This window comes from Acyrthosiphon pisum, chromosome A2 (assembly GCF_005508785.2).
Source record: "Acyrthosiphon pisum isolate AL4f chromosome A2, pea_aphid_22Mar2018_4r6ur, whole genome shotgun sequence".
Classification (NCBI taxonomy): Eukaryota; Metazoa; Arthropoda; class Insecta; order Hemiptera; family Aphididae; genus Acyrthosiphon; species Acyrthosiphon pisum.
This window is the reverse complement of record NC_042495.1, coordinates 70,872,280-70,886,695: the sequence shown is the minus strand read 5'-3', so window position 1 is coordinate 70,886,695 and position 14,416 is coordinate 70,872,280. Positions and strand designations below refer to the sequence as shown.

Sequence of the window (14,416 nt, the reverse complement as noted above, 5' to 3'; positions counted from 1 at the left end):
GGTAGGATTTTAGAAGCAAGTAATATGTCGCCGGGAAGATGTTTTTGAGTTTGAATAACAAGCCGTTCATGCCATACGGTATCGAATGCTTGAGCTACATAAAGGAAAAGACCAGAACAGTATTTTTAGTTTCGAGTGTTGAGGCGATATAGTTTACTATTCTGTGTAGTTGGTGGAACGTTGCATGAATGGCACGGAAGCCAAATTGAAAATCGGGAAGGGCATTTTGCTTTAGCACGATGGCAGTGAGTATCTTGAGAAGGATTTTCTTAAATATTTTCCCGAGTGTGGGAAGGAGACTAATTGGTCTATAGGATTCAGGAGTGTCAGGAGGCTTTCCAGGTTTTGGGATGGTTATTATCATGGCTGATTTCCAGGTGGTTGGGAAATAGGACAGACGGAAATAGCATTAAAAATATATGTGAGAAGGATAATGATTTTTGGTGGTAGGTTTTTGAATTCTTGAGTTGTTTATGCCATCGTGGCCTGGTGATTTATTTTTCTTTAGTTTTTTAATAACCGAAAGAACTTCTCCGAGTGATGTATAGGCGATGCTGGCAATGTCATTGGTAGAGGTGATGAAATGAATTCTTCCACTCGTAGTAGATGAAGAGTATCTGGTGAGATGTTTGAAGGTAGTCGTAACCGAATATTTTAAATTTTGAGTTGAAGGTGAGATGAGACTCCGTAATAAGGGCAATATCTACATTGTTTTCTTTTAGGGCGATTTGAAGTTCGTTTGAATTATTGGAGATTCCGTTAGCATTCCAAAGAAGAATGGTTAGAGTGGAAAGTTTATTGGCAGCTATTGGTATTTATGAGTATGTCGATGACTGTTGTGAGTAGTGAAATTAATGGATTGATTAATAATCTAAACTCATTTATAAAAGAGGAGAGTTGTTCGTTGATATTGCTTGAGGCAGGAAGAGTGGGAGATGGCGTATTCTGCGGGACATTAGTGTGTTCAATGATTTTCGGGAGGAGGGAAAGTCAGTCTGGCTTGGTTTTTGAAGATTGGGAGAAGTGAGTGGTTCTAGAGAATTTGATGTTTTTTTTACGCCAGAGATTAGACATAATTATATTATGTCTAAGTATTAGTATATTAGTAATTCGTAAACGTTGGTTGATAACATATAATTTATTCATTATCAACGTTTTCTCTATGTAAATGTGTAATCAATATATTTTAATTAATTTATATTTTATTTATATCTAATGATAATCATCTTTAACCGAACACGTTTAAAAGAAAAAAAAATATTTTTCATAATTCCATAGAAATTTAGAACCCTATATCTACGTTGCTAATCGGCAACGTAAACAGCCATCCACATGGTCTACTTGGAAAAAGTAACGTTCTAAAAGCGCGTCCATACGATGGTTGAAATATACAAGGTTATTGCATTTATACCTCTTCTTAATCAAATATTTGATGATAAAAACAAAAAAAGATAGCGTGAAGGGGAAGTTGCGCGGGAAGTTTGAATATGTTAGCTTTTGTCATCATGTTTTTTATGATAAGAAAAATTGATATTTGTGATATCCCTTTACGAATCTATTTTGTTTCTGATAATAACAATTCGAGTCTAATTTCTAATGTAAGCTCAAAAATATTAAAGATACATAGGCGCGATTTTTTTTATATACATTTAAAACTTGAATTGTTGACAATTTTCAAACTATTTTTAGTTAGAAATGGATAGTTTTTCCTTTTTATAGCTAACATTAAATATTTTGATATAAGATTCTACGCAAACTCTTCTACTTCAAATAACAACAAAAAAAGGCTTATAGAAAAGTAACATTAATTGTTTGTGGTTGCGTTTGATTTAAAACTTTTACGATGTTAGATTTTCATCAATCATTTTTTTACATTTTGTTTTAATTCAAAAACAAATAACCTTAGACACTTTCTCCAAATGTTAAAATTACTATTCCCGTACAAGGTAAAATGTTCAAACAATTATGATTCTTGTTTATAGCCATGATCAATTTTCAAAATTTTGTAAATTATTTTTCAGTTAGAAATTCATAAAAATTTTAATTTAACAATTCTCGAAAGATTTATTGATATTTTGTTGTATTTCCAAAACGAATAATCTTAGACTCTTGAAATGTTGTTATTAGTATATACCGTACATAGTAACATTTTCAAACTATTTTGATTTTTTATAGTTACTTATAGCCATGATAATTTTTCAAATTTTATTTCCAGTTAGAATAATATATAAGTTTTTTTTCCAGGTTAATATTAAACATTTTAATAGAAGGTTTCCAACAAGTTTTTCCACCTCCATTAAAAAGAAAAGATTCATTAGAAAGTCACACTATTTGATACATTTTCGATATTTATTAAAAATTTTTTTTTTTTTACTTTCAAATTTGATTATTTATTCAATTATGGTAGGCTGATACAACGTCTCTGATCAGAATCGTTTTTCGTATACAATGATTTATCATTGAATTTAAATATAACTCGTCCATTACAACGGCGTGTTCTACAACTACTGTATAGCAGGTGGTAAGTACCCACTTGTCCATTTTTTAATAATGTTAAAATGTTATTAACCAGTATAATCGAATAAAAAATGCCGAATCGTCTAGACGCTAGACGTATACGCTACAAAACCACTACTACTGGACACGTCTTAACACATGAGTTGAAACTTGTTTGAATTAGCTAAGCTATAGATAATCGTACGCCACGGAGAACGATATGGAATAATTATTGATTTAACAATATTCACAGTGCATTGTAGGGTTAATGCACCAACTTAGCTCACATAATAGACCATGGGTCACCAAATGGCGGCCCGCAAACAAATTTTATCCGGCCCGCAGACAAAAAATAAAAACACATATTACGACAACATTCTATAATCTATATTCTATGTGTTATTGTTGTAAATTATTACTTTTGTTAAATATTATTGGTTTTCACCGATTTACCGACAACTGTTGATAAATTGGTCGCAAAGCATATCTTAACCAAACTTTAATTGGGTCATTGGGTGACTGCTAGTTGATTTTACGTCGACGTAGTCAGTCCGTCGATTACCATTGTAACTTTTTTTGTGTAGTTGCATTGATTTATTTTTTCGATTTATTTCGGTTATATAATTTCCAAGTTCTACTATTTTTATTTGAATATGGATAAAAAGAGATGAAAAGTTGAAACTGAAAACAGACAATTTTTGCTTGAGTGGACGTATCAGTATTGTTTTATTTTACCGGATCGGGCAGGGGCCTTGCCAGTTTGTTTAATTTGCCACCAGACATTAGCTGTGATGTGTGTTTAAATTTTTCAATTGTTTGTGGTATTAATTATGTTCTTAATGTTTAAAAACAATAACAAATAATAAATAAAAAAATAATGTTCTCATTACATCCAATTTTAAAATAATACCTACCTATATTGTCCTATTATATGTTGAAAATATGTACTTAGAATTTTAATGGCCCTCGAAAAATTTTCAGATTCCTAATGTGGCCATCCAAAAATATTAATTGGTGACCCCTGTAATAGACTATGATCAATAAACAATTGATTAACACATATTTTACAGGTTTAAATTTAAAGAAAAATATTATTTGTGTAACTAAACTTTAATAGTTAATAGACTATATAAATTCAAAACATTTATATCTACTTAATATTTTTTTTCATTTATTTATATATTAAAATAATTTTATATAAAATACATTTTAAAACTATAATATTATTATCTTAATATACTTGTTCAATTTTATCGATTTCATCTCCACTTCTTATTAAACTTAACATTTGTTTTTTGGCCTCAAAACATAAAATACCTACAGCTGTAGCAGAATTTAAGCTTTCTATTCCATTTTCAAGTGGAATATTTAAGCGGATACCTTTTCTTGATCTAGCGAACTCGTACCCTTCATCACTCAATCCATGTGTCTCACCTCCAATAATGAGTATCAAAGGAGTTATTTTACAGTAATCTATTTCATAGTAAGGAGCTATTGGTAATTCAATTGGAGCTGTTTTTCTAAAAACATTTACATTTGTGTTTTCATTGATATTTGAATAATCAATATTGCCCACATAGTTGTTATCGGCTAAACAGACTTGACCTTTGATATTTTCCAAAAAGCTCCAGCTGACATCTGATATTATTTTCATTCTGAAATGTGCACCACAACCGGCTCTCAATACTTTATCTCCCCACAAATTAGTACAGCCTAAATAACAAAAATTATTGGTTTTGAAATATAATACAAAGTATAAAATGTAAGACTATTGGAGTTAGGAACAAATTATTGTTGTCTCGGTCTTTGATATGACGTACAACTAAGTAAAAGCTAGCAGTTTTCCGTCCATTAATACAATCGATGTAATGAAGCAAAAAATATAATATTGGCAGATTTTAATTTAGCGTGAACTCAACTTACTTTTTTGAATTTTACTCCCTAATTATCAAAAATTTGATTTAATAGTTTAAAGTTGTAATTTATTATTTCAAAATTGACTAAGACTGAATTGAAAAAAGTGACCTGTTAATCTCATATACAATCACACTAAATCCAAATCTGACATCTGTTTTATAATATTTATCAGTTCATTACATTTATCGTACTAATCTACGCAAAATGGGTAATTCTTTCTATGCTGCACTTATTCAGGATAAACAACAAACATCGGTACCCAATCAACTTTCCAAAATTAATTTTTTATTTGATTATTTACCTTTCATTAAAATAACTTGTGATGCTCCAACAGCTGTTACAGTTCTTAGCACAGCACCTAAATTACCAGGTTCGCGGATATTATCACAGATTACTGTAATTGGAAATGCATTTTTCCGAGCTCTATGATCAATAGTTGGAATTTCAAAAATACCTTAATTTCAAAAATATAAATATTAATTTTAATAATTTAGGTAGATGCTTAAATGTTTTAATTTTATTAAATGTTACATATTTATTCTAGTTGTACCCATTATTCCTTGAGATGTCTCAGTCTCCGAAAATAGTTGAATCATTTTATACGGAGCCTTATAAAATATTGTACTTGAGGCTGGTAGATCTCGTAGTTCTTCGGGTAAACATAAGCTTTCTAATACTCTTTTTTGGCTAAAGAATATTTGTTTTGGCTTCACACCGGCATTTAATGCATCCTGTATCAAACGTTTGCCTTCCAAAAGTATGCTGCTATTTTGTTGACGTCTTTTTTTGTTTTTTATTTCCATCATGGCTTGACTGAAAAAAAAAACATTAATTTTAAAAGCTATTCAATCATACAACTACCTAATAACTAGGTAAAAAAAATTCTTTATCATAAATTTAAAAATGACACATCTTAAGCAGTATTTCTGTACAATTAATTTGGATTTTATATTAGGTATTTAATTTTTATGTGCAACCAAATATTTAATAATTATTATAATATAGGGTAGATACCTAGGTAGTACAAACATATTCGATAGGTAGGTACTAACCTCAGTAAGGGACAAGTTTCTTTAAGTATGAGGTATGAAGGAAATCCACTGTTATCTTTTTCAACCACGGACAGTATTCCGCCTCGCATATGAGGCTTAATACTGTTCAACGGGTCTTCATTTGACCGTTTCTTGTCCAACCGTTGATGGTCTGAATCCTTTACATCCGACCGTTTAACGTCCGACGCATATGCTCGTATGGCAGCGATATTAAACACTGCTCGTCGGAAAATTACCGTAAAACCACTACTGATCGCTTTCATTTTCGACCAATTCCGTTGAAGGGTTAAAATAATTTCTAGGTGTGTTTTGTTATTTAATAATTTATGGGTTTGGTTTGGCAGTAGCAGATGCCTACCATTAAATTATGCAGATACGTTTCGAGTAAAACACCAATTAGCAAATAGCAGCGATCTACGGCAGTGAATAACGAGATCAGTAAAAAATAAATGTAAAATGTGCAATGCTTTATTTCAAAATTGAAACGTCTTGGAAGTTGGAGCCGTTGGAGGAGGTCTGTCCCGGTTCCAGGTATTAAATATTAATGTATTGTACATAATATTTTAAAATTTTAGAATATAATATTATATCATAACCTGTAAAAACGTGTGGAACTGAGGAAGAATACCGACTACCGAGGTGATAAGTGATAATAGCTATCGTTTATCAGCTCAAAAAAATAACAATTTATTATTGTACAACTCTCGAACAGCTGCAGCTGATACTACTGCTACACAGCTGTTTCGATGTTTACGCGATTGAACATGTGGCGTATACGACGTATCACGACCATACTGAATATTGTGGTCAACGGGGTAGTGACCAGTGAGTGATAACTTCTAAACTTTCTAAATCTAAAACCTTAATGGCTTATTGGATTTGGATATCAGTCGACGTCGTACTATTTCTCGTCCATGTTCCACTAATCTACTCTTGAAAATGTAAAATATTACCAATCGTGATTCTTTTCGATAAAGTAATGATGATTTTATAAATTTCATCGACCCTTTTTGGTCTGAATATTTTAATTAAACGGTCTCCAATTTACCACCCATAATATTCAATATGATTTTTCAGCATTTTTACATAAACGATTATGGTTTTCGTATTTCATTCTAGCAAGACTTGGCCATAATTGCACCGCCATTCTCTCGTTCCGATAATGGATTTTCACACTTTACTCTACCAGGCGCAAAAAAACAACACAAGAGACAAAGATGTAAGTAATCCAAAAACTAATAGTTACGGTTAAAAAAATATATTAATTACTAGTTACAATTGTCTACTTATCCATACAAACTTTTACTATTTACTTATTCTGTACATGGTACATCCGTTTGGATTTATAACTGCATCCCAGGATATATTCATATACAACATCTAGCTACCATATTGAACAGAATCTACATCCATAAATATGTATTGGGGACTCAACTCGGGTTTCTCATCCTTCCGCCAAACACAAATTAGTATCTACCATGTGTCTATTGTACTCATAGTTAAATATGGTGTACCTAGTGTGTATACTAGTGAAGCCCAACCTATACAATTTTTTAATCTTTTCAAGTTGAAAAATTTACAAACTATTGAAACACTTTTATTTTCCTAATTATTTCTACTGTTTTTGCTGATAAATGCTCCACTTTATAACAATATTAGAATATGTTGAATATTTTTATACCAAAAAAAAAAAAAACAAATAATTTATTAGATTGCACATATCAAAATTAATTGTCACTAAGAATATAATATTTGATATTTTAAATTAAAAGAGAGCTAGCTAAATCATTATAACTTACAAGAATTCTAGAAGAGACACCAATTTACTTGACAAACATACCTCATTAGTCATTAGTCATTATACTAAGATTTCATTCTGTTCAGGTTAAATATTTCAAAGCATCATTGGATCCACCAAAAAAAGAAACAAAAGAAAGTAGACAATTGTCTGACAGTATTAAGAAGTTTTTAGCAAAAAAAGATGAAGAAGATAGACTCAAACAAATAGAAGAACAGAAGAAAAAAGATGAATTAATATCGTTGCGTAGTCAAGATAGGAAATCTTTCAAAAGGGTCCAGTCTATGTTAAACCGAACTAAATCAGCAAATAAATCAGTTATTGAGGATGCCAAAGATGATGTTAATACATCTGTTACCATGGCTGGTTAGTACATATATTTTTTACTTTATAATTATAGATGTAAATTAATATTATTTCTATAATGCTCGAATTAAAAAAAAAAAATGTAGCACTTATATTTTATGATACTGTTAATGATAATCACAGTAGATTATAGTAGATTGTAATCTACCGCGGTGATAATTAAAATAATAACAAAAACATACAACCATTGTTTGCCATGGATTGTATTCACAAATTCACTGTCCTGCCACACTTAAATCTTAGGAATTATTGTAATTTATCTGATTAATAATCTTAGAATAGAGTTATTAATTTAAGTTTTTTTTTTTTTGCTAATGAGTAAAGTTTTATCTTTAAAAGTATTAAATACAAAACCTATTAAATTTGATACAAACTTACAAACAATTATATGAAATAAAATATTATAATCTACTCAAAATAGAGCATACCAGGTGATGAACAAAAACATGTCGAGACTGCGTGGTATATGGGTATAATACGTCCCCACTGCTGACTACTGGCAGCTAGTGGTGGGGTTCTGGCAACATTCAAAGTTCAGGTTTTGGTGTGCTCTTATTCTGAAAGAAGTATAGATTAAATTGTGAAAAAGACTAATTATAATAATAATAAAAATTATTATTATTATTATTGTCATTACATCTTTACCATCATAATTAATGTTGTATTGGCGATCAAAGGCTTATCAATTTACAAGCCAGCGAGGAGTGGTCTGGAACGGGCCAGATGGAAAAATAACTCATAAATGATACACAGCGTGCCCGTTTCATCTTATCAATTTGGTAAGCTTTTGATCGCCAATACAATATACAATATTGATCTTAATTATTTTTGTATATTCTATGTATAATATATTAATGTGGTTAAGCTCATATTGAACATAAAAATTATATATCACATTATTTGTGGATCAGCACATCATCAGTACGATTTGTGTGCTTTTTGGCAAAGCGAGTCCATATTGTTAATATTATATTATCAAAATAATCGATATGTATTTTGTCTCTGTTTTTGGGTCATAAAATTATTATTTTTTTTTATATAACAAATTAAAATATTTACTTAAAAATCAAGAAAGTAAAAACTATCATAAAATAAAAACAAATTGTGTTAAATTGATGAATTAAATTATTTATAATAAATATTATATACCTTTAAAGAATGTTGGCATTAAACACTATTAGATTTTTTAAATTAAGTAGGTATCTACCGAGGGGTAAATACCTTGGGGGTAATCAGTGTACATAAGGTGATGGTAATCATGGGTAATCATAGGTAATCTTTGTAGTAAATCATGGGTAATGATAGGTATAATCATTGAAATCAGTAATCTGGTGTACAAACTTTCTGTCAGGTATTTACCTATTTCATATTAGATATATATATTCAAATGTTTAATAATTGATTTATTATAGGATTTAATCAACCTGATGAGGATGACTATGGATATGTTTCTAAAGATGCGATGGCCATCTATAATAATATTATGAACAAATATGTAAATACTCCAGCAGATTCAAGAAATGTAAAAACTCCCAATCACAGAAGTCATGACATTTCTGGTACTAAAGTATGTAATTTGGCTTGTGATAAAAATAAAATAAAACTTATTGGCAATATAGATTTAAACAAGTAACAAAGTAACAATATTATGTATTATTATTGAATGTATTGATATGACTCAAACTTTGTTAAATTCGTTATTTAATATTCGGTGTATTGCGTTCAAAACTTATCTTAACTTTTCCGTTGCCCAGAATAAAAATTCTGATTTGCAGCAGTATTTTAACAGGTAGGTAATCTACCTGCGGTGGATTGCAGACCTCTCAAAGTGCGTACATAATTACGAATGTTTTATTAACAGTTAACACGTTGATATTACTATGTGCATGTGTCGTAAAATTTGTCTTGGAAATACCTTTTTTACTAAACTATCTGCTATAAAGCTACATGTCCAAAATTCTTTTCATTATTTAATAATGATCATAGGAAATAATAAACTTACAATAAACAAAAATATATTATTATTTAGTTTCTTTTCTTACTGGATAGATGGCACCTACATCCAGATTTCCTACTTTTCGGGTGAATTTTCTTAAAATGATCTTACTTCAGAATTAAGAACCTTCTCCTGACAATTACGAATACAATAAAAAAAGAATTAACGAAATCGGTCCAGCCGTTCACGCGTGATGCCGCGTCCAAAGGAATATATATTTAATTTATATACATAGATAGATACATATAGTATAATATAGATAGATTGTTGAATTTTACTTCTCGTAACAATTATTCATATCTACTCGCCGATAAAACACACAAAAGAAAAAGTCAGGTTACAGGTAGTTGGAAATCCGCGGGCCACCATGCTGCACAATATGTTTAATAATATATATAGGTATACAATTTATACGTTTATTTTAATTTATAATAACCAATTATTTATTAACTTTATCAGACTAAATTTATGCCTAAAACTTTCTCTTTGATATCCTCTTTAATTTAAAAAAAACTGCACGACAATTGAATAAGTAGTTTTGGAGTTTATCCCGAACAAAAAAAAGCGACTTCATTTTATATAGTAGTATAGATCATGGGTCACAAAATGGCGGCCATTTTATAATTTTCGAACAAATTTTATCCGGCCCGCAGACAAAAAATAAAAACACATATTACGACAACATTCTATAATCTATATTCTATGTGTTAGTTATTGTTGTAAATTATTACTTTTATTAAATATTATTGGTTTTCACCGATGTACCGACAACTGTTGATAAATTGGTCGCAAAGCATATCTTAACCAAACTTTAATTGGGTCATTGGGTGACTGCTAGTTGATTTTACGTCGACGTAGTCAGTCCGTCGATTACCGCCGTTGTATTACATTGTAACTTTTTTTGTGTTAGTTGCATTGATTTATTTTTTCGATTTATTTCGGTTATAAAATTTCCAAGTTCTACTATTTTTATTTGAATATGGATAAAAAGAGAAGAAAAGTTGAAACTGAAAACAGACATTTTTTGCTTGAGTGGACGTATCAGTATTGTTTTATTTTACCGGATCGGGCAGGGGCCTTGCCAGTTTGTTTAATTTGCCACCAGACATTAGCTGTGATGTGTGTTTAAATTTTTCAATTGTTTGTGGTATTAATTATGTTCTTAATGTTTAAAAACAATAACAAATAATAAATAAAAAAATAATGTTCTCATTACATCCAATTTTAAAATAATACCTACCCATTGTCCTATTATATGTTGAAAATATGTACTTAGAATTTTAATGGCCCTCAAAAAATTTTCAGATTCCTAATGTGGAATGTCCTCCAAAAATATTAATTGGTGACCCCTGGTATAGATTTCATACTTGATTTATCATCTGTACTATAAGTATGTAATGACTGTAAGTAAGAAATATTAAAATAAAATATAAGGTTGATCATATTATAATGATCATACAGAAATATAACATATAAATTACAAAACTTAACAATACCTCACTATTATAAATCTAAAATTATAATCAGTTTTAAAATCAAAAATTTGAAATAATTATAAATGTATAATTACATGTAATTTAAAATTATATCATATTAAATTGCATTTTTTTTAATCATATTCAAAAAACAATTTTAACTGTTTTAATTTCTTTTTTATAGTTCTATGGTAATAAATCATAATTATTTAATAATTTTTAGGATCGTGTTAGAGCAGCGTTACTTAAAGAAGAAGAAGATCAATTATTGCCACATAAGCGAAAAAGAAAACCTAAAGATATAGACAATGCTGAAGATTATCAGGATAATGTTGAGCCAGAACAAAAAAAATCCAGACCTGACACAGAGAAAATTAAAAAACGGCCAGCACAACCTCCGCCATTGAATTTCCATGAACTACTTAAGATTGCTGAAAAAAAACAGTATGAACCTATAATTATTGAAAAACCTAAGAAAGAAGAACCCTTACCTATGATGACCAAGAAAGAAAGACATAAATATTTAGAAGACAAGAGAATTGAAGAAATACGACTAGCTCGACGACAAGGCAAGGGCTTACCTGTTACTGAAAAACCCAAAGACATTAAACCAGTTGAAAGAATTCAAAAAGCATGTGCATCTTCTTCAAAAATCGATATACACGCAGAAGAAAAACTGAAAAAGAATGCTTCTGTATGGTCCAAAGATTTAAAAATTAGTAAAGAGCTGAATAATAATGGTAAAAATGATAAATATATACCAAGGCCATTGAACAATTCAGAAAGTTTACGAATGAACTCGAATGGGAATAGAACCACCTCTAAAAGTTCAATAGAACAACATTTGTTGAATGAAAAGAGGTATAGTTCTAATGATGAACGGTATTCACCGAAACCAAAATCAGTCAAAGATCAATATATACCCAAAGCTAAAAATTCTATTGAAAATAATTTTTCACCTAAACCTAGAGGTATGCCAAGTAATGATAGATATGTATCTCAATGTAGAAGTTCATCATCTGACAAGTACTCACCAAAACCCAAGAGTTCAATGCCATCTGATAAAAATTTATCAAAACCAACCCCCACCGAAAGATATGTGCCTAAATCAAGAAGTCCACCGTCTGAAAAGTATTCTCCAAAACCCAAGGGTTTAATACCTTCAAATAAATATGTTTCAAAACCTACACCCACTGAAAGATATGTGCCTAAATCAAGAAGTCCACCATCTGACAAATATTCTCCAAAATCAACACTCACTGAAAGGTATGTGCCTAAATCGAGAAGTTCACCATCTGACAAATATTCTCCAAAACCAACACCCACTGAAAGATATGTGCCTAAACCAAAATTCTCAGCCGATGAGAAATATTCACCGAAAATTAAAACTTCTGCACAACCAGAAAGATATGTGCCCAAGGGAAAAGGCGCATCTTCCTCAGAACAATATACACCTAGTGCAGTTAATCATTCAAATGAAAAATATAGACCTAGACCAACGTTATCTCAAAGCATGAAATCAAAACCTACCAGTTCAAACAATAAATATGTCCCAATGCCAGTTGATAAATCTAAAAAGTTACCAATCAGCAATAATATTAAACCTAGACAACTACCGCCTAAGGAAATGGCATCGAAACAATTTCCTCCCAAAGATATGATACCTAAGCAGTTCCCACCTAGAGACATGGTGCCTAAGCAGTTCCCACCCAGAGACATGGTGCCTAAGCAGTTCCCACCAAGAGATATGATCCCTAAACAATTTCCACCTCCTGATATGAGAAGGCGAGATGATCGGCATATGCCAATTCGCAACAAACGTCAAGTCATTGAATCAGATTCAGAGTATGATTCTGAATTAGATGACTTTATTGATGATGGACCTGAAGATGAAGCTGATTATTCCAAAGTTATTTCAGAAATTTTTAGATATGACAAATCAAAGTAAAATTATTTTATTTTAGTTGGTAGCTTTTTAAGCAAGTTTTAAACAATATTATTATTTTCATTTTTAGATATAGAGGAATGGATGAAGATGATGAATGTATGGAATCTGATTATCGTACTCTTCAAAAAGAAGAGTATAAAAGTACTAGAGCTGGTAAGGCATATTTTACATTTTAAATTTAATCTATAGGTACATAATTTGTGTTATCAAACCTTTACAAAAATAACCATATTATATTTTTACTTAGTTGTTGGTCATAGAAATTTAAAAGTCCCAATCATACAAATTTCAATTGTTTACAATTCATAAATAACTTATAATAATATAATTGGCTGTATAGATTATATAATTTATTTATATTTTAACTTAAATTATAAATCTATGTTTTTTTAAAAGGACTTTTGGAAGATTTAGCAGATATCCGAAGAGAGAAACAAATGATGAAAAAACGAAAAAAACTTTAATGTTGAAACCAATTATAATTTGTTGTGTATATTTTTGTTACCTTAATTTTGATAAGCTTGTTTCTTAAGGTTTACTATCCTTCATAAACTATTTATTTTTGGTGTAACTAAGTATAATATGTATTTTGTACAATGTATATAGGTTACATGTTACTCATTCAAATCACTTTGATTGAGCCCAACAGACTTTAAACAATTTACTTACTACCCATATTTGGTAAATTGCTTTTTTTAGTAATACTTGTATTACTAAACTTAATTTGATTTTTATAAATTTATTATCACCTTATATTGTTGATCCAAAATGCTCATGATTTTTGATTGTGTATAATTATTTTTTTTTAGACCGTATATTTATAAACAAATATTATTGTGTTATTTATCTTTTCATGATCGTCTATCATTTTTCCAATATTTGAGTAAAATATAATTAAATTATTGTTTGAGATTATGAATATTATTGTAATAAACTAATAAAAGAATAAATATTAACAAATTATTTTATACTATATTATGATTATTGATTAGTTTCTGGATATTTTGCTTAAATTTATTAAACTGGTTTTCAATTGTCATTACTTTTTTTCTCTGAAAACAAAATAATACGATCATTCAATTTTTATTTAGTAACTAAAAGATTTCAAAGTTAAATCATCTTAGTTAATGGTACAGTTAGAAATAAAATGTTGTTGTCTAATTAAATTAAATTTAAAAGACATTGGAAATGTTCATAATATTTTGTCAAATGTCAACCAATAAGTTTTTAATAATATTGTTGTTAACACTGAGTGTTGGTAAATATGATTCTTTATATAAATATAATATAACAAGATGTCATATGTTGAGCCACATACTTAAAACATGTATTTTTATTGTATAAATTATTTAAAAATGAATTATACAT

At 29.5% G+C, this 14,416-nt stretch overlaps 2 protein-coding genes across 3 annotated transcripts; one reads left to right on the top strand and one right to left on the bottom strand.

Moving 5' to 3' along the window:
* Positions 1 to 3,647: 3,647 nt before the first annotated feature.
* Positions 3,648 to 6,093, bottom strand: LOC100167142 (rRNA methyltransferase 3, mitochondrial). The gene is made up of 4 exons (XM_001949517.5): positions 5,466 to 6,093; positions 4,964 to 5,226; positions 4,715 to 4,867; positions 3,648 to 4,209 (listed from the first exon to the last, which is right to left on the bottom strand). The coding sequence occupies exons 1-4, from the start codon at positions 5,726 to 5,728 to the stop codon at positions 3,728 to 3,730; spliced, it is 1,161 nt and encodes a 386-aa protein (XP_001949552.1). The 5' UTR covers positions 5,729 to 6,093; the 3' UTR covers positions 3,648 to 3,727.
* Positions 6,094 to 6,200: 107 nt separating this feature from the next.
* On the top strand, positions 6,201 to 13,585 carry LOC100165031 (protein SPT2 homolog). Of its 2 annotated transcripts, none has more exons than XM_008185318.2 (7): positions 6,201 to 6,441; positions 6,543 to 6,684; positions 7,350 to 7,629; positions 9,042 to 9,196; positions 11,324 to 13,044; positions 13,116 to 13,201; positions 13,445 to 13,585. In XM_008185318.2, the coding sequence occupies exons 2-7, from the start codon at positions 6,628 to 6,630 to the stop codon at positions 13,510 to 13,512; spliced, it is 2,367 nt and encodes a 788-aa protein (XP_008183540.1). In that variant the 5' UTR covers positions 6,201 to 6,441; positions 6,543 to 6,627; the 3' UTR covers positions 13,513 to 13,585. The 2 variants fall into 2 exon arrangements, with proteins under 2 accessions (XP_008183540.1, XP_008183541.1); XM_008185319.3 differs by having other exon boundaries at positions 6,255 to 6,441; positions 6,585 to 6,684.
* The last annotated feature ends 831 nt before the right edge of the window (positions 13,586 to 14,416 follow it).

What these genes read in the sequence shown, in the direction of transcription:
- LOC100167142 (XM_001949517.5), bottom strand. Translation starts at nt 5,728, where the DNA reads ATGAAAGCGATCAGTAGTGGTTTTACGGTAATTTTCCGACGAGCAGTG. An exon ending in GACATCTCAAGGAATAATGG is followed by an intron (nt 4,868 to 4,963) that starts GTACAACTAGAA and finishes TTTGAAATTAAG; the next exon opens with GTATTTTTGAAATTCCAACT. An exon ending in ACAAGTTATTTTAATGAAAG is followed by an intron (nt 4,210 to 4,714) that starts GTAAATAATCAA and finishes TTTGTTATTTAG; the next exon opens with GCTGTACTAATTTGTGGGGA.
- LOC100165031 (XM_008185318.2), top strand. Translation starts at nt 6,628, where the DNA reads ATGGATTTTCACACTTTACTCTACCAGGCGCAAAAAAACAACACAAGA. An exon ending in ATGACATTTCTGGTACTAAA is followed by an intron (nt 9,197 to 11,323) that starts GTATGTAATTTG and finishes AATAATTTTTAG; the next exon opens with GATCGTGTTAGAGCAGCGTT. An exon ending in GTATAAAAGTACTAGAGCTG is followed by an intron (nt 13,202 to 13,444) that starts GTAAGGCATATT and finishes TTTTTTTAAAAG; the next exon opens with GACTTTTGGAAGATTTAGCA.